Source organism: Pteropus alecto, unplaced genomic scaffold (assembly GCF_000325575.1).
Source record: "Pteropus alecto unplaced genomic scaffold, ASM32557v1 scaffold98, whole genome shotgun sequence".
NCBI lineage: Eukaryota > Metazoa > Chordata > Mammalia > Chiroptera > Pteropodidae > Pteropus > Pteropus alecto.
Window position 1 is genome coordinate 4647181 of NW_006443570.1, and position 19373 is coordinate 4666553.

The window sequence follows — 19373 nt, forward strand, 5'->3', positions numbered from 1 at the left end:
AAGGTCATTCAGGATCTTCGAAGGTGTGTCTATGAGGTATTAATAAAACTTAATGAAAAATATTTTGGTGGTCAAATAATTTTGAAAAATATTGCATGCTGTATTTCTCTCTTGGAGAACTGTAATTCACATTACATTAGATGTAGTAAGGGCTCTGAGAAGTCTTATAGTAAAGAAATCAGTTTAACCTTATTTCAACATTTCTTAGATGTTGATACAGACTGTCATTTTTTAGTCTCCCAAACCGGAATTGAACACACATACCTCATTCCATTGTTGTCATAAAGATTGTATTGCAAAAAACCGAGTTTAAATGCATAGTCACTTCGTGCAATAGTACATGCACTGTATGTACACTATTAGATAAGACAAGGGTCTCAAGGTCTGGGCGGTTCTTACTAAATGCTATTCTTGCTAATGTTAAAATGTAACACAGTATTTTGCTGATGTAACCAGATGAGTTTGACCCTTATCCAACCAGAAAGGTCTAGCCAACTGCAAAGAAGAAATCAACATATAATTAACCAAAAAGTGTATAAGCAACAGCTAAGCCTCCCTTCAGGGAGGCAGAGCTTTGGATGTGAACCCCCTGTCTCCTTTACTTGCTTCAAGTAAATAAAACTACCTAATGACCACGTTACAACCACAAGTAGTTCTTGAATTCGGTAATCCCTTGAGTTGGAGATGGCCACTGAAGTTAATACTTATTAGCTATTATTAGTCAGATTTTTAAAGAAATTGAATTGCCAACGAGACCTCAAAAACTTACAGGTTTTCATTCCCAGTCAATTCCAGAGATCCTGTCTAGACATAGTCTTTGAGACTGGGAAATCCATTCTGGTCATCACAAACCTCTAGCCTTGCTCATCATCTGGCACTTGGTTGCCTTGAGGCTATTCAAAACAGTCATCTAAGGTACAGAAAGACCATCTATAATCTGTTTTTGCCCCCAGGTTTTTACTCATTGTGGGCAGAAAATATTTAAAGCTTTGCAATGTCATAGGCTGGTCTTTTTGCTCAAATGCCCGCTGTCTCCTGTTTCTGGTGGTGCTTTCCAGTGGGATAGAGAATTCAGCTTTTCCAGCCCTGAAAGGCTCCAAATTATAGGACTTCCAGTAAACTTGGATTGCAAGCCACTCCTAGCAAAACCATATTATACCTGCTTTAAAACAGGGCACCTCTGCCCCAAACTTGTCTCTCTTATGGGACCATTCTGAAGACTGTACGAAGTCACTAACCTATGCCAACATCCTTATTTGTTCCTACCATTTTCTGTTCTTGATATTCTGCAGTCTTAAGAGGCACATAGTCTGTATTCCAGACACCAGTAACTGTTTCAGGATCACCAGCTTCCCAGGAGGTCACCTTTCTCTACCCCATCTCTTCCGCACAACTCTATATTTAATGTCCTTCACAGGATTCATACTTGTATAAAACTCTTTTTCTTAATCCTTTGCTTGGATGCTTTAGCTGCCTTTATACCCTTCAGCCTTTCTGCTCCAGCTTCAAACAAATCATCTATAGGAAATCTACATCCCTCATCCCTCTTTAAATTTTACTAGGAGATTATCAAAGTTTTCATTATGTAACTAAGTAATCTGTGTAACTGCTCATGTCTATGTCCTATCACTTGGAAAAAGATTCCAGCCCTGTGCATGCAAGGACACAGAAGGCATTATTTACAAAAGGAATAGAATACATTTGACTTGGTCAAAATTAAAACCTGCTAATCAAAAAACACTATTAAGAAAGTGAAAAGACAACCATGACTGGAAGAAAATATCTGTAATACAAATATTTGGCAAAGGATTCATATCTTGGATATGTACAAAATTTCTATAAATCAATAAAATAACAATTTTTAATGGGCAAAATACTTGAAGAAAAACTTAGAAAAGAAGACATCCAAACAGCTAGTGAGCACATTAAAAAGATGTTCAACTTCATTAACCATCAATAACTGCAAATGAAAACCACAAGGAGAGTTCTTTATACACCCACTAGAATGGCTAAATTTAAAAGACAAACAATACCACATATTAACTGAGACGTGAAGCAACTGAAACTTTCATACACTGCCAGTGGGAGTGTAAAATTGTACAGACACTTTGGCAAGCTGTTTAGCAGCAACTAATGAACTTAAATGTATGCTTACCCTGTGACCAAGCAATTCCATTACTATGTATATTGCCGAGACCAAAAATGGTCACAGTAGCTTTATTTATATTGGCCCCGAAGTGGAAACAACCCAAATGTCCATCAGCTGGAGAATGGACCAAGAAATTGTGGTATATTCATACAATGGACTACTACTCAGCAATAAAAAACATGCTACGGATATATACAGTGACATGGATGAATCTCAAAAATATTTATGTTACTGCAAAATGTTATCATTTCTCTGGCTTCTTTTGCTAAAGATAATATTTTTGAGATTCATCCATGTCACTTTACATATCCATAATATGTTTTTTTCCTTGCTGAGTAGTATCCCATTGTCTGAGTATACCACAATCTGTCATTTTGTCATCTATCTACATATAGATATCTAGTTATACCTATATCTATATATTTATATCTACTTTAAAATAGGCAAAACTATTTTTTTGGTGCTAGAAACCAGAGTAGTGATTTTCGGGGAGCAGGGTAGATAATGACTGAAAAAGGGCACCAGGGAACTTTCTGCAGGAATGTTATGAAAATGCTCTATACTTTGATCTAGGTAATGGTCACACGGTTGTAAAATTGTGATTTCAGTTCATATTTGTGCATTTTACTTTATGTAAACAATATCTCGATAAAATACCATTTTAAAAGGATGAGATATATGTTACGTGTACGGTTCTGAAACAATCTTCAAGACACGGTGTTAAGTAAATATACTTTTGTATAAGAATAAACTGTCTCTAGAAGGAGAGTATCAGAAGTTGCCTGTAAGAACAGAAAATTATAGTCAGGAATTTTATTTATCTATGTATTTCTTTTTATACCTTTTTAATTTTGTATTATGGTCATGTATTATCCATTTAAATACTTTTAACATTTTTAAGGAAAGAAAAAGAAAGATGGTTTTAAAGTAACATGTTATTATGTTAAGTGCAAAAGCAAAACATAAAAATATTATATATACAGTGAGAGTGACTATGTAAAAATGCATTTTTATAAAGGGAATGAAACCCATCAAATATTAAAAATGCTTGTTGGGATTTTGGTTATTTTTAAATCTTTCTTCTTTACTGCATTTTCTACATTTCTATCATAAATGATTTACCTTTATAATATGAAAAAATAAAATTATTTTAAAAAAAGAAAATGAAAACATTCAGGAAAAAGTTAAAATGTGGATGCTGCTTTGTTCAAAATAAGTAAGTGGCCAAATATCCCCCATCAGAGCCTGGGGAATGTGAGGTCCAGAGCAAGGAGCTGGGCTTAGAGGTTGGGTGGGGCAAGCTGGGAGACCCAGGGCATCACCTGTCACCCTGCACAAGGGGGCGCTGATGGCTTGTGTGGCACAGCTGGAGCTCCCAAGGCTAAATAGAGGATCTGTGGTGGATATCACCTAACCTGGGTGGTGAGAACACAGAGCAAGGCAGATTCTAGCCCAGCTAACTGTGAGGGGCCTCGGAATAGCTGAAAGAAGCCGACTAGCTCTTCCACAAGAGGCCCACATACTGCCACTGGGGCTACCGCCATGTCTGTAGTGATCCCTGAGAAGTGCCAGCACATTTTGTGAGTACTCGACACGAATATCAATGGTAGGTGGAAAATAGTTTTTGCCATCACTTCCATTAAAGGTGTGGGGCAAAGATATGCTCATGTGGGGTTAAGAAAAGTAGACATTAGGCTATGGCCATGCCACCTTGAACATGCCTGATCTTGTCTGATCTCAGAAGCTAAGCAGGGTCAGGCCTGGTTAGTACTTGGATAGGAGACCACCTAGGAATATCAGCTGCTGTAGGCATCAAAAAAAGAAAAAGAAGAGAAAAAAGAAAAAGTAGACATTGACCTCATCAAGAGAGCAGATGAGCTTACCGAGGACGAGGTGGAACGTATAATCACCATTATGCAGAATCCACGCCAGTACTAGATCTCAGACTGGTTCTTGAACAGACAGAAGGTTGTGAAGGACGGAAAATACAGCCAGGTCCTGTCCAAAGGTCTGGGCAGCAAGCTCTGTGAAGACCTGGAGTGACTGAAGAAAATTCGAGCCCGTAGAGGGCTTTGTCCTTTCTGGGGACTTCGTGTTCAAGGCCAACACACCAAGACCACCAGAGGCCGAGGCCGCACTGTAGGTGTCTAAGAAGAAATAAATAAATCTGTAGGCCTTGTCTGTTAATAGTTTATACACTTAGAACGAAAGAAAGGAAAGCATTATTGTACCCATTATTCCCTTCATTATCCATTTATGATATCATTATAGTCTCACGAGAAACTTAGGAGAATATCTTAAATTCCCTTATCCTGGACTTTAGTCCTTTTTTCTTAACCATTGGTCTCATTTCACTCTGCTGCAATTCAGCCCTCTGGCTGAACTCCACCTCAGGCTAAGCCCACCTCCGGCAGAGCTGGGGGCTCCCCCACACTTCAGGGGCCACCTTATGGAGGTTTAGAATCTGTCCTCAACGCTTCTTGGGATGCCACCTTTGGGATTGCATGCACCGTGGATATATGTTAAAAGAAACTAGTTATGCTGGGGCAGGGAGATTACATATTATCTCCATTTTCTCTGTTATCATAAAAAAATTAATAAATGTGACGTTAAAGGGTCTCTGAACAAAAACTAGAAAGTTGTTTCCTTCTCCTAAGTTCTCCTTGGCCCTCTAAGGGGGTTCAATGAACATGTTTGGTAGGGCACTAGCCACATTCAAGGCTCCAGCAAGTCCTGGGTCTTGTCCCCAAAGGAATTCACAGCCCAGCCAAGGAAGAGAGGGAGGAAAGATAGGAGAAACAGAGGCACAAGACACAATTACCTCTAATTCCAGCGAGTAATGACAAAAGCTGTAAGAGATAATCCTTTAATGCTACTTGAGGAATGCATGAGTAGAGGGGTTTCAGTGAGGGTCTCATTTGGCCTGACAAGATTTTTCTCAAGCTGAAAAAGAAGATGGTGGAAACTGCAAAAGAAAAACTAGAGAATGGAAGTAGGGAGAAGTGGGAAAAGGTGGAAATCATTCCTTTACCTTCATACTGGACAGAAAGAACTATCTCCTACATGTTTCCAAAGGATATGATCATCACCCTTTAGGGTTTCCACAGTAACCTTTGAAAATTTAATTTCAATTAGCTTTCAAAGAGCCCTTGTAAGAAGGATATAGATGGAAAGCTGAGGTCCAGAGATGCTAAAATCATTCAATATTAAGTCAATTTGATATGAAGTCACTTCAGCCTTAATAGAGCCTTAATAGAACACCCTTATCTCAACATTGGAACTCAGGGGGAGTTTGATTCAGTCCTCAAAATTGAAAATTGTTAATGTTTCTACTGACGATATACAAGAGTTATAAAAAGAAATTTTCACGCAATACAGTAAAACAGGCCCTCATTTACTCTCCAGAGTTAACCATTATCAACAGACCTTTTTGGCTTTGGGCTAAGCAGGTTCTTGACTGTATGAAACAAGAAACAGATTGCATACCTTAAGCAGAAAAGGGACTTACTGGCAGGATGTCAGATAGCTCAAAGCATCAGAGGGAGACCAAAGTTCAGGAAAATGAGCAAGAACGAAGAACTAGGCAACCAGGAACCGAGCCCAGGTCAGCATCCTGGACAGTCTGGTTGGGAAACCACATCTGCTGCCAGTGGACATAGCATGGCTGCCATCACTGCTCCCCTGACACTGGGTATCAAAAGCCACCATCAACAGCAGAACAAGTTCTAAAAGGTCCCTGCTAAGGACACACACTTTCACTCTGGCTTGCAGAAGTCTGGAGAGTATGTCTGTGTTGGGGACAGCCCCGCTGTCACCCAAACTCACACAAAATTGGATCTCTCAAGAAAAAGAGTCAGTCAGATGTCACAAATAAATAGCAAGTGTTCATCACATAGGTATACAACTTTTCTGGTTGTATATAAGTGGGATTTTATTATACCTTCTAATCGGTAAGTAGATTTTTGTTTTTGTTTTTGTTTTGTTTAGGTTTGTACTTCTTTTCCTGTAAATACAATAACTTATCCCTTAAATCCCCGCTCAGTATTTAGTATATAGATATCAATATTTAATCAGTTCTCACTGACGGACCTTTATTTTCTCTTCTTTACTATCATAAACAACACAGGTGAGTACATCCTCAACACTTGACACGTCCCAGTTGTCACTTAGGATAAACTTCCAAAAGTGAAACTGTTGAGTCAAAATGGCATATAAAATCCCACCTATCATTTTGCATTTACACTGTTACTAATGCTTATGAAAAAGTCCAAAGAAACCTTTTTTCATTTTTCACTGATCTGACGTATTGAAAGGGGCCACCTACCAAACACCTTTTAAAGAAGAACACGGAACCTTTGAAGGTTCTACATTTGTGCGAACACCGCTGGCTCTAGCCGGGTAGAACTGGGGAAGTTGTGCTTGGCGCACTCGGGCCTTGAACTGCTGTTCCCTCACGTACCAGTCCGCTTCCTTCCCCACTTGGCCAAGACGTCCCTTCTAGGGCACTTCGTTTGTAAATAAATAAATAAACAAGTATGAAGCTCAGGATGCAGGCGCCGAGCCTCTTGCTGGGATGCTGGGAACCGGAGCCAGCCCTCGGCCCCCAGCCCGGCCCATCGCCACGGGTCGCGCTCTCCTAAGAGCGCCCTCGCCAGCTCGCAGCCCTCCAGGCTTTCCGGGGACACCGGGCTAGGACCCTTGGAAGACAGCAGAAAGAGCGGCGACACGAGATGATACCCCGGGACCAGAAACGTCAGGGACACGGAAGCCCTCGTTGCTCCGTTTCCGCCCGCCTGTACGGCCTCGGGCTTAGAGCCCAGGGCCCAGGCCAGGCGAACCCCGCATCTCTTACCATTCTCAAAAGACAGCCGGGCGCTTTAGTTAGGTGGCTTGAGGAGGCTTCCGGCCACCTAGAAGAGCCAGCAGGTCCCATGGTGTAATGGTTAGCACTCTGGACTTTGAATCCAGCGATCCGAGTTCAAATCTCGGTGGGACCTCTCTAAACGTTTTGGTTCTACAATTCCTGTTTTGGGAATGGCTGACGGCAGCGGCCACCTCGGCCTATGACGTTGCCCCTGTGACCTGCCGGACAGCCGTTTAGGTAGGGTCCCTCCCTTTCAAGATTCTTCCATTTCAGGCTCGACCTGAGGGTTACAGTGCGCATGCGTGAGAGGGCAGAAAAGTTAATGTTTACGTGGGAGAATGAACGCGACTTTACCCTGCAGGTGACAGCTGGAGGTGACAGCTGGAGGAACCCGAAGGATACCGGGGATACTACTTCGGGCGGGCAACTCGGCAGTCTTCGGGTCTAGGAGACCCAGCCCCCGAAAGCTGCCGGAAATCCTTGTTCCTATTGGCTAATGTGCAGAGTGAGATACATTTCTGCTCTACAAGCCAGGAATGAACTGGTCTCACCCAGCCAAGGGGCGCGGGAAGGAATGACAGGCTGGGGGAGGAGGGTGTGGTTTGGAGGGGTCAGTCCGGCTGTGAGTGGATCAGATACTTAAGTGTGTCTGGTATTCAGGCAGCAGGCAGTGAGGTTGTCTGTGTCTTTCAATGAGAAAAAAGTACTTAGTCAAGCCATCCGTTCGTCAGTTCGTCTCAGCCGGTCGGGGCATCTACGCCGGCGATTTCTCATCGTATCCACGCTCTCCTTCTCCCCAGCCGAGGACAGGAACCTCTGTAGAGATCACCAACAAGGTCGAGTGAATCTCTGTATTGGCGAATCTGTCCTGGATCAGTGTTTTGGGCGCTGATCAGGCGCACGTGACTTGCAGGAAAGGGTGTACCTCTGGGATAACATGGAGCGTTGTCTTCTTCGGACTGGTATCCAAAGAAGGATTTTGAGAGCTGTCTGTCCCTCTGGGATAAGTGACGAGGGAGCCTGCTGACGCATTTGTGATCTCCCTACAGGGTGATTGGCATTGGGGTTATATGTTCCCGCCCCTTGGGAGTATGCAATGCACCGCTCTCATCTCTCCCCTGAGCATCCCATCCCCACCCCATCACACACACTCCTAAAAGGTTTGAATGGATTTGTGTGTATGAGCGATCCCAGCCTCAAAAGTACTTGGAGGTGGAAGACTTGCTCTACGAGAATTTAAAGCTTATTATCAACCATAAACTATAAAAATTGAGATCGTGTGATACCGGTGAAAGGAGAGACAAACATACCAATGGAACAGAATAGAGAGCCCAGGTACAGTCCCATACGCACTTGGGCAAGTAAGTGATTTACAACAAAAGTAGCAGGACAGGGCAGTGAAAAACAGGACCTACTTTCCAATAAATTATGCTGGAACAATGGGCGTCCATGTGGAAAAATATGAAATCAAATTCCTCCCAAGTTACACTAAACACGGCAATAAATTCCATGTGAAATATAGACAATGTGAAAGGAAAAGCAATAAAGCTTTTAGAAGACAACATAGGAGAATATTTTCATGACCTCAGGGTAAGGAGCCTTCTTAAGACACAAAAGGCTCTAAATGGTTGATATATGTCACTATATTAATAGGATATCCTATGTTCTTATCAAAGACCCCAATAAGAAAGTGAAAAGGTAAGTTACAGAGAAGGTGTTTGGAATGCATAAGTGACAAAGAACTTGTTCTAGATTATGTAAAGAACTCCTAAAAATCAATAAGAAAAAAGACAACCTAATGGGAAAAAAGCAAAAGACTTGAAATGACACCTCACATAAAGGACCTGCTGGCTGCTTGAAATGGCACTTAACAAAAAATAACTGATACACATATGAAAAGATGCAAAGCATCATTAGTCATCAGGAGAATGCAAATTAAAAGCTCAATGAGATAGCACTGCACTCACCAGAATGACAATGCTGAATGTTAGCATGACTATAGAATAATATAAACTCTCATGGGAGTGTAAATTGGTGGGAAACAGGTTGACAATTGCTACTAAAATTAAAGATTCTCATACCCTGTGATCTAGCAATTTCACTTTCGTACATGCACCCACGGAAATGTGAGCATTTGTGTACTTAGAGACATGTATAAGAGTATTTTTGGCAACATAATAGCCCAAAACAGGAAGGAACTCAAATGCCCATCACAGTAAAATGGATAAATAATTTGCAGTAAGGCTACACGATGGAATACTATACAGCAGCAATCTCCAACATTTTTGGCACCAGGGACCAGTGCTCCTATGAGAATCCAATGCCTGATGATCTGATATGGAGCTGAGGCGGTGATACTGGCACTGGGGAGTGGCTGCAAATACAGATGTTTCGCTCACTCACCTGCTGCTCACCTCCTGCTGTGTGGTGCTAGCGCTGGGGAGCGGCTACAAACACAGATGAAGTTTCACTTGCTTGCCTGCCGCTCGCTCCTGCTGTGCAGCCCAGTTCCTAACAGGCTGTGGACCAGTGACGGTCTGCGGCCTGAGGGTGGGGACCCCTGCTATACGGTAACAAAAGAACAACTACATGCAATTAAATGGATGAATCTTTTTTAAAAAGTAGTATTGAGCAAAAGAATACATAATATGATTTCATTTATATAGAGTTCCTAAACAGGCAATACTTAACTATTATTTAGAGCTGCAAATTTAGCTGGTAAAACTATTAAGCGAAACAGATAAATAATTCACATGTAAGTGAATATCCCAAAAATCTTTTGGGAAGAGAGAGAGTCCTCAGTAGTCTTCTGGGGGTATATTCTATATTTCTTGTCCCGGATGGAGGTTACATAGGTTGCTTAATTTATAAAAATTTGTTAAAATACATATTATGTTATATGCACTATTCCAAATGTGTACTATATTTCTCAATTTAAAAAGTCAAAATGTGCCTATCTAAAGACATGTTTCTGCCCTGATCACAGATGAGGAAATCAAATTTGTCCACAGAGGAGGACTCAGGATAAAGATCCTTTAACTCTGAGCCAGCCGATCAGCATTTGAAGGATCAGGTTCAATCCCAGGGTCACCAAAGACATTGATAAATTTCATCCTGCCACTAACTGGCTGAGGGCATTTAGGTAAGCAATTTAAATGTTCCGAAATTGTAATAACTTGAGATGATAGATGTGTAAATTTATAATAGTAATCATTTTGCCATATGTATAGATCAAATCATTACATTGTATACCTTGTATTGATACAATGTTATATGTCAATTATATCTCGATAAAGTTGGAAAAAATTAAAAATAAATATTCTGAGCCTTATCTGCAAAAGGACAATGGTGCCTTTTGCATAGCAGTGTTACAAGAACTGGTAAAATAGTAATCAAAAAGTCCTTTTCTCTGCATCTGATTCACGATAGGCCCAGCAATGGTAACTACTAGAAAGACAACCAGAATAGTGAAGACTAAAGAAGCTCAGATAATTGAGAAAAGAACACATGCTTACATGGGGAAGAATACAAACTTAGAGGGTTGCAACAGAGGCAGAGAATGAGAATTCATGGACGGAAGTTAGAGAGGTGAACAGGAAGAACTTTCTAACAATTTGAGCCGTCCATCAACGGAACAGGCTTGAGAAATTCTGAGTGTCTGACGCCTGGAAGTCTCCTGGGGTGTTCCAAGGTCTTTGTCATTGTGGAAATTTTCTGCACTGACATGGGACTTGGAATCCACAAAAGTGGCCTTCTTTCTGCTCTGAAGTTTGATTCTGCTGTGAATCCTCATCCTCACTCAGGATTTGGCTCACTAGGACCTTTCTCATCATTTCTCCAGTGGCTGCCATTTTTTGTTTTGTTTTTGTTTTTGTTTTTGCTTCTGCCAAGACCCTCAGTACATCTGTTTTACATCACAAACCAGTACACATACACAGAACTGAAACAAAGGTTTAAGAAACAACATTCATCTTTACTACATGTAAAAACACACTCTGATATTTGGGTTTTTATTTTTTAAAAATTGGTCACAATCTCCAAATTGATTTTATAACTCATTAATTGTTCTTAAGCCAGTTAGTAAAACACTTAGGTGCTCACCACCATCTCCCTTGTCCTTCCCCTCCTAGCTCAGCTTCTCTGAAACCCCCTCCGCATATCCTTCTCTTCCAAGGGAGAACCTCTCTCTCCAACTCCTCAACATCCTCAGTCTGAGGAGATCCTTCCAATGGTTTTATTCCAGTGAAGGGCCCCCAAGGACAGCATTTTCCAGAAAGTGGTGCCTGCAGTATGTTGTTACTGACCAGAGTCACCAGCAGAGGGCAGAATGCCAGGACCACTGTGTTTAGTCAGTCTGGCCTCTTTATGTTAGATTCCCAAGGTTGTCCATTCATTATCTTCTTTGTTTATTAATTTCTATGTGAGATAATGCATATACGACACTTATCACAATGCCTGGCACATAGTAAGCCTGTAAATGATAGAACGCGCAGTCATTTAACACCCATTTGTTGACCATCTACCGTGTTCTAAGTGCTGGAAATAAATAAAAGACTTGACTTTTGCCCTTAGGGAGCTTGAACTCCTGACTGATAAATTGAAGACTAAAGTAGATTGTAAAATGACAAGCAATAGGCTCAGGAGTATATGTGGACACATAGGTAAGTGAAATCCAGCTAGGTAAGATTAAAACAAGAAATCCAGACAAAAGCTCAGAATGGCCTGAGAGTGCTACCATTCATGTAAAAAGGGAGAGAACATTTATATGTATTGGTTTGTATATACATAAAACATCTCTGAACGGTTACATGAGAAATGGATAACACTGGTTTCTCCAGGGAGGAAACTAGGGGGAGAAAAGGAGGAAGGCATTGTTCACTGTATACCCTTTAATAATTCTTGAATTCTAATACACCTAATTTTGAATGACCTAGTCATTCAGTCACAAAGGAGAGTCAGGGAAAGCTTACTAGAAGCGATGCTTAAACCTAGTTGTGACTCTATGTAAATTAGCTAGCTAAAGAAGGGGTAGCATGATAAGGTGTTTCAACTGGAGTCATAGGGGCAGGGGAGGTGAGCAGTGGGGAAAGCTGAGGCCCCAGAGATAAGTAGGGCCCCATGGGTGTGGGAAGGGCCTTGGTACTAAACCCAGAAATCTTTACTTGGTCTTACAGAGATGGAGAATCAAGAAGAATTTAAGCAAGAGAGCTACAGAGAATATACTAGCAGCCAAGTGGAGTGTGGGCTGGAAGAGGGCAGGGTTGCTTCACAAGAGGCTGTTGAATCATGGAGTGAGAGGTGATGAGTCTTTAACTAAGGGTTTGGCAGAGGGAACAAAGGGATAAACAGATGAACATGTGAGAGATGTAGAAGATAAAATCTTTAAGAATGTGCATCGATTAGATGAGATGGGGGAGTGGGCAGGGAGAGGCTGGTCCACTGTACTTCTTTGCCTCTCTCTCTCCCCCCTACTGGCTTCCTTGGTTTCTGTTTTCTCAGCTCTGATGCACCCACTTCACCCATTTCTGTGGTCTGGTAGAGGAAAATTAGAGGGACAAGGGGACCCTAGAGTCACCTCCCCTACCCCAGCTTCTAACCCTCAAAAATGGTAGAGAGTTAGAAGCTGGGTGTAGAATGGTTTGGGTGCTATTTCGAACCACCTTAAACTCTACTCCTGGATAAGCGTCCTACCTCCTCCACCAGGCCCAGGCCTCTGTCTCTTTACACAGGGCCAAATACAGAATAGGTGGGATCCAGCGTGAAATGAAAATGTGTGGTCCCCGTTCAAGATGTTATTAAGAATTCCAAGACAGCAACAGCAGAGTGTTAAACCAAGCACAGAGTCCTTCTAAGCAGGAGGCCCTGTGTGACAGCACATAAAGTTGGTCTGGTCCCCAGGTCTCACTCAGGTAGAGTGGGGCAGCAGGCTCTAACTTTCTTAGAGGACCTGAGGTCATGGTTGGTTAATAACCTCTGCTTACAGCAGACAAGAACCCATCCCTCCAGGCTGCAAGTACGAGATACCAAAGGCATCAAAGGTGGGTGGGGCTGCACTGTCAGATCACTAGGAAGGATTCTGAGTTTGGCCAGCTTCAGGAACTGAACCCTGAATTAAGTCAACTGTTCCCCTCTTCACCTCTCCTTTTTCTAAGGCCTGGGAATCCCATCCTAGGAATCTTCAGAGAATGTGAATGTGGAAAGAAGGGGATATAGGATTTGAACCTCGAGAATTGTTCAGCTTGATGTTGATTGACCAGAAAATCAGGAGTCCAAGAGCATTCCCGCTTTCTTCCTCTGTTTTCCTGGCTTGGTATCATTTTCTTGCTCAGGATCATCAAAATTTCTCTGTCTGGTGTCCTCACACCTCTGACCCTCCCTCCTTGGCCCTTTTCATGGCTCTTCTTCCTCCACCCCAGCCTGAGGTGCTGATGTTCTCCAAGTTCCATTTTTAGCCTTTTCTCATTTCGATCCGTGCAGCCATCTTGAGCAGCGTCACCTATTTTTGTAGTATCAATGTCCACCTCTCAGCAACTCTCAACAGGACAGAAAGGGAAGGAGGAGAAGCCTAGGGGAATCACCTAGAGTCATCTGGTGGGGAGGGCTTTCCAGATGGTGACACCACCATTCGCTCAGTCACCCCAGAAAGAAACTTGAGGTCGTCCTTGAAGTTTCCTGGCCATCCTCCAACATCCAATCAATCTCTAAACCCTAAAAAGTTTACTTTGCAATTATCCCTCCAATCTGTCACCTCTCCTCCCTTCTTATCGCACTTTCCCAATTCCGTTCCTAATCACATCTGAGTGTCCGGGTTCCAGTGGTTCCCCTATCTCTGGGAATTGCCCTTCTAAAGGATGGCACTGGAAGTTGTCTGGGGAAAGGAATTCCTTCCTATCTCGTTCCTGGGAAGCAATTAAGGTTCTGGTCAGAGGACCAGGTCTTAGGACACAATGGAAGGACAGAAGACAAGGGTATCTGGAGAGAGCTATATGGCTGGCTCCCTTAGGGTGAGTTCAGAGACTGAAAATATTCAAGTGTCATGAACAGGTTTACCAGAAGTCACCCCGCAGAAGCTCTTTATTCCCCACTGGGCTGACTAGGTAGGGCTCATGAAACAAAGCAGCCAGAGAGTCAGGAATAGAGTGTATACATCAGTGGAACAGCATGAGCTTCTCCATCATCAAGGCAATGCAACTCCACTCATGGGCCAGCAATGGCGACAACCCTGAACTTCTCATATAACACCAGACCTCCAGGCAAACAGATAGTTCTCTAGTGTCAGGTCAGTGGAAGGATCAGACAGTGTTGCCATAGGCACTTATTCAGAAATTGGATTTGTATTCCTTGCCTGTCATGTCCCTGCCAACACTGCCATCTGTGGACCTATGGAATGTCTTCTAGGTGGCCATGGTATCCTAGATCATACTGTCTCCAACCCAGAGTTCTTCCCACTGAAAATAATTAGACACTAGGTGTAATATGAATCCTGGAACAGAAAAATGACACTAGTAGAAAAACTAGAGAAATCCAGATAAAGTCTGGAGCTTAGTTAATAGTATTGTACCAATGTTAATTTTTGTAGTTTTAGTAAAAGTATCATGATTATGTAAGATGTTAACAATAGGAGAAGCTAATGGGTGAAAGGCATATAGGAAACCTGTACTATCTTTGCAACTCTTCCGTAAATCTAAAATTATTTAGAAATGTAACCACTGAATTTTTAATAAAGTAAGGCAAGGGACTAATGTAGACAGGATTTGCTGATCTCACCATGTGTCCAGCATCTGGAAACTGATGGCTTTGGACTGGCCTGGTAAAATCTCAGTTTGGTGCCATCTAGGAGACACCGCTTTGCAAAGATGAAGTACGGTCAGAGGGCTGCTGGATGTGCTCTGAACTGAACCAGAAACAACACACAGTGCTTTTCTTTCAGGCTAAAAAAACAACAACTCAAGAATGGGATAGAGGTAGGGATGGACAGCTTAGATCACATCAGTGACCTGCTCTCAGAATGATCTCTCTCATCTTCTCAACTTGCTAATGTGAAGTTTCGAGCAGGCAAGGAAGGAATGCTGCCACCAGGGCACGAAATTATAATTCCTTTGAAGTGGAAAATGAGATTGCCCTTCAGCCATTTAAGGCTCCTTCTGGCACTAGGAAAACAGACAGAAAAGAGGGGTCAGAGTGTTGGGCCCATGACTGACCTCGAGGCTCAGGGGTCCTATGATTGTTATTATACTTTGAGGTGGCCAGGAAGGGTATGGGAGGACCCAGGAGAACACCTGGGGTGTCATGCCCTGAGTAAAGGCTAACAGAAGAAACTGCTATCTTACTCAGAGCCCTGCCAAGGGTTCAAACTCCTTAGGAATAAAGGTTGGATTCACTCCTTTGGACTCAATATTTCAGCCAGTGAGATTCTACCTGAAGGGAGAAGAACAAGGACTGGTGGGTGAAAGAAGGAAGATATGGCCACGTGGCTCATACCCCTGCGACTGTAGCCCCCCTCTGTTTTTTCTTTCTTACTGCTGGAGTCATATGGCATATTTACCCTTCCCCATTGAAAAAAATAAGAATTATTGTATTTAAATGTTTTCTGGACATGGTTCCATAGTGTAGCAGTTAGCAAGTCTGTTTTACACATGGAAGCTCATGGATTCATATCCAGTCATTGGTCTCTGGCCCTTCCTCCTTGAATGAGCCCCATGTCTGATCTCGGAAGCTAAGCAGAATTAGGCCTGGTTAGTACTCGGTTGGGAGACCACCTAGGAACACCAGGTGCTGTAGGCATAAATAATAATAAAAATTAAAAAAAATAATAAATGTTTTCTTTTTCTCATTCTTCTTTTCCTTCTTTAGAGTGTAGTATATTGGGAGCGGCTGAATTTATTCTAGGTTGCAGAAGTGGGGTCTGGACAGAGTTGGGAAAGGAGTGGACACTTTGGGAAATCCTGGATACTGACCAGTGGCCTATGACCTCATGGTAGGAGCAGGACCTGCCCTTGGGCTGTGGCCCTCTGGGGAGGGGAGGCTGAGTGAGTTTGTAGCTGTGTTATCACTGTATTAGTTTCGTTTTCAGATACTTGGCTTCCAATCTTACCTAGTAATCTCCCAAGCCATCAACTTGGACTTCATCCTTGACAATTCCATGAAATGTCAAGATCTGAAAACTTTATTTCCCAAAGAACTCTTCACCCCTATCTCCCCCTCAAGACTTATGGCCACTGCTTTAATCCACCTCTCCCCTGATCTGATAATCATCTTCTTAATTGTCCCTCTGCCTCCACTTTCCCCTTTTGATCTTACCAAAAGCCAATTTTCTTCCAAATGAAAACATTATCAACTCACTCCCAGGAGATAAGTTTGTTTAGAACAGAAAATTAGACCTCTCTGGTCACCCCCAACCCCACTCCTCCAGCAGTAAATCTTAAGGATCTAGGCCTATCTCTTGACATTCCAACAAGTCCAATCTGATGGATGTTTGCTTTCAAACCTGGTTCCTTTTTTTTCCCTTCTCATATCTATGCATGCTTTGTACTATGCTTTTGACCAGATTTACCATCCATCCACCCATTTACAACTCAACACTTTAGGACTCAGCTCAGGACTTCGTGCAACACACCCATTCATAGGATTAGGTAGCCCTCCTATGGGTTCCCACCATATCCTAGCAGACCTTTCTGATATTGCACTGAATGCATTGTATCATGAGTGTCTGTCTGTGGCTCCTCTAGGTAGTAATTGCCCTGCTAACAAGGCCCAAGAATCAGTCTCTCCCTCATTGTACCCCCAGCCCTTAGTCAGATCCAGCCTCCCTTCTGCTAATCGAAGCCTGTCCCTTGGCTACTTAAATACCTTCCTAAGCTTTCTGTTGTCCTAAGGGCGAAGAAGAAAGTTCTTACCTGAGCTTGGAACAAAGTCCTTTAACACTTGACCCCTCTCCCTTTCCAGCCTCACGTTTTACCACTTCCTGTTCTGCCTTTGCCCCCACTGGCCTGCAATAATAGTTCACATTGACCTTGTTCATTGCCCTGAATGTCTACACTTGCTGTGTGTGTCTACACCACCCCTGACTTACCTTTCCCCATAGTGACACGGACTTAACTGTAAACTGTTCCATGTCTTCTCTTGCTAAATGCCATGAAAATAGGAGCCACGTTAGTTTTATTTACCCTTCTATCTCTGGTCCCCGGCACACAACAGACCCTCAATCATATTAAATAAATCACGACCTTACAAACTCTTGTTATCAGGCCGTCTGGGGTGAGGAAGACCACAAGATCGGACATGAGATGGGGAAAAAACGACCTCCCGCCTCCGGCTCTCAACCTAAACTACTCTGATGGAAATGCTGCTTCCTAGGAAGAGAGTAGAGGGGGGGAAATGGCGGTGGGGCGGGGCGAGGGGGCGGTCCCTAAGGAGGAGTAAATGTCTCCCAAGGCCTGCCCTCTGGGGTCTCAGGGCATTGCAGGCTCTTCAGAACCCACCACTCATGGGGCCAACTGCCAACCTAGGGAGGATCAGAAGGTTTCCAAGCAGGATCAACAGGTACCCAGTAGGGAGAGGAGATCATGGGAGAAAAGAATTGAAAGTGGGGTTGGGAAATGGATTCACAACACATGCAGCCAGATATCTTTACTCATTCTGTGACTTAAGAGAAGGTGGAAATTCATTGGTGCCTTGGGTGTCCCAGGACACTTGGTTCTGGGTGAGGAGTGGGGCTAAGGAGGGACAGACATTCAGGGTGAGGGGCTCCAGTGTCATCAGCTTATCATACAAGTGCCTTTCTCCTTGAAGGGATTCTTGTCCTCAGGGATGCCTTTGAGAAGAGGGTCATTTCCTGCTTCTGCCTCCACATAATCCTTGATTTCTTTTCCCGTCTTAGAGATCTGTGAGAAAGCAAAATATGGTTCTGGCCCTTGTTTGTTGCTCAGGATCTATGACTTGGTCAGCCCCAAGAAAACAGGCTTCTGAACAGGATGGAGACAGTGGCCAGAGAGGAGAAAGATGAAAGGGAAGGCAGGTGTGAGAGGAACGCGAGTTCCTTGCCCAGAACCACAAAGCTTGACTCATACCTGTGAGGGACACTGGGCCAGGCGCAGCCCAGGAACAGGGCTGGAAACCCCTGATCCCTCCGGGCTCTGAGGTTCTCTCCATGCATTTCCATGGGGTCAAACCCTAGCCTCTTTCCACATCCTACCCCAACCCAGGGGCACGTCCTGCTGCGAGTTCCTTGCCCAGAACCACAAAGCCTGACTCATACCTGTGAGGGACACTGGGCCAGGCCCAGCCCAGAAACAGGGCTGGAAACTCCTGATCCCTCCAGGCTCTGAGGTTCTCTCCCACGCATTTCCATGGGGTCAAACCCTAGCCTCCTTCCACATCCTACCCCAACCCAGGGGCACGTCCTGCTCCTTCTACTACCCCATTGTCTTTCCCAACTCCATGAGGAACAGGAAGGGGTAAGGAAGGAAAGAGGAAGCTCACCAGGGTTCTTGGGTTCTTCACTTCCTTCTTCAGCTGCTCTACCTCCATCTTCAATAGGTCCTTCTCGCTGAGCTCCTGGGCCATCTTGCACTAGAGAGACCTTGTCCTGGAAAGGATTCTGTAGATGAAATTGCAAATCTCTTGGGCTCTCCCAGCTCCCTCCTCTGCACTCTCCACGTCTCAACTTCTACCTTCTTCTCTGCTGTGTCCCTCAGTTCATGCCCCTCATTGCTCACCATATGTTCTCCGCATCCTCCCACCCTCCCTTCATCCTGAGTCTGAGCTGAGTCTTGCTGCTGCATTGTTTGTTTTCCAGTCTAAGCTCAAGAGGAGAGGACACTCCCAGTTTGATGGGAGAGGCACAACCTCTGCCCTCAGATAAAGACCTGTCTATGGAGGAAACAGGAATCAGAGCTTGGAGGAGGGAAAAGGAGTTTCTTTCAGTGAGGAAGATTTGGGAAGCAAAATTATTGTCCCACATACAACTAGGGTAGAAGTTTTCAGGAAACTCCAGCTCCTGTCAGGGGAGAGTGTACCCTAGTGGTTTAGAGAAGAGCTTTGGAAGCTGACAGATGCCAACTCTGATCCCAGCTTTGCTGTTTCCAAGATGTGTGGCCTTGGGCAAGTCACTTAACCTCCTTGAGTCTTAGTTTCCCCAACTGTAAAATGGGTATAATAGTAGTACCTACTTTATACGATTACTGTGAGCACTAAAAAATAATGCATATAAAATATTTTAATACACTACCTGGCACATAATGAACACTGAAGACATTTATCATCATCACCATCATCACTACACAGTTATCAGGAAGTCCTGTCTGGTGCCTAATCTCAATAATTCTAAGACTATATTCCAGCCCAGGACAACCTCAGCCC

General features: G+C 43.4%; 1 protein-coding gene, 1 non-coding gene and 2 pseudogenes across 2 annotated transcripts; 3 read left to right on the top strand and 1 right to left on the bottom strand.

Moving 5' to 3' along the window:
* The first annotated feature begins 3691 nt into the window (after positions 1–3691).
* On the top strand, positions 3692–4336 carry LOC102887133 (annotated as a pseudogene).
* Positions 3843–3961, top strand: LOC112473341 (annotated as a pseudogene).
* A 2738-nt stretch (positions 4337–7074) lies between the features above and the next one.
* Positions 7075–7146, top strand: TRNAQ-UUG. Its single transcript has one exon. It is a non-coding gene; the product is annotated as a tRNA-Gln (tRNA).
* Positions 7147–17770: 10624 nt separating this feature from the next.
* Positions 17771–18578, bottom strand: GNGT2 (G protein subunit gamma transducin 2). The gene is made up of 2 exons (XM_006924773.1): positions 18495–18578; positions 17771–17896 (listed from the first exon to the last, which is right to left on the bottom strand). Exons 1-2 carry the CDS (start codon positions 18576–18578, stop codon positions 17771–17773), a joined length of 210 nt encoding a protein of 69 aa, XP_006924835.1.
* Between the last annotated feature and the right edge of the window lie 795 nt (positions 18579–19373).

Coding starts and splice junctions, on each gene's coding strand:
- GNGT2 (XM_006924773.1), bottom strand. CDS start 18,578: ATGGCCCAGGAGCTCAGCGAGAAGGACCTATTGAAGATGGAGGTAGAG. Junction 17,897..18,494: donor TGAAGAACCCAAGAACCCTG/GTGAGCTTCCTC, acceptor GCTTTCTCACAG/ATCTCTAAGACGGGAAAAGA.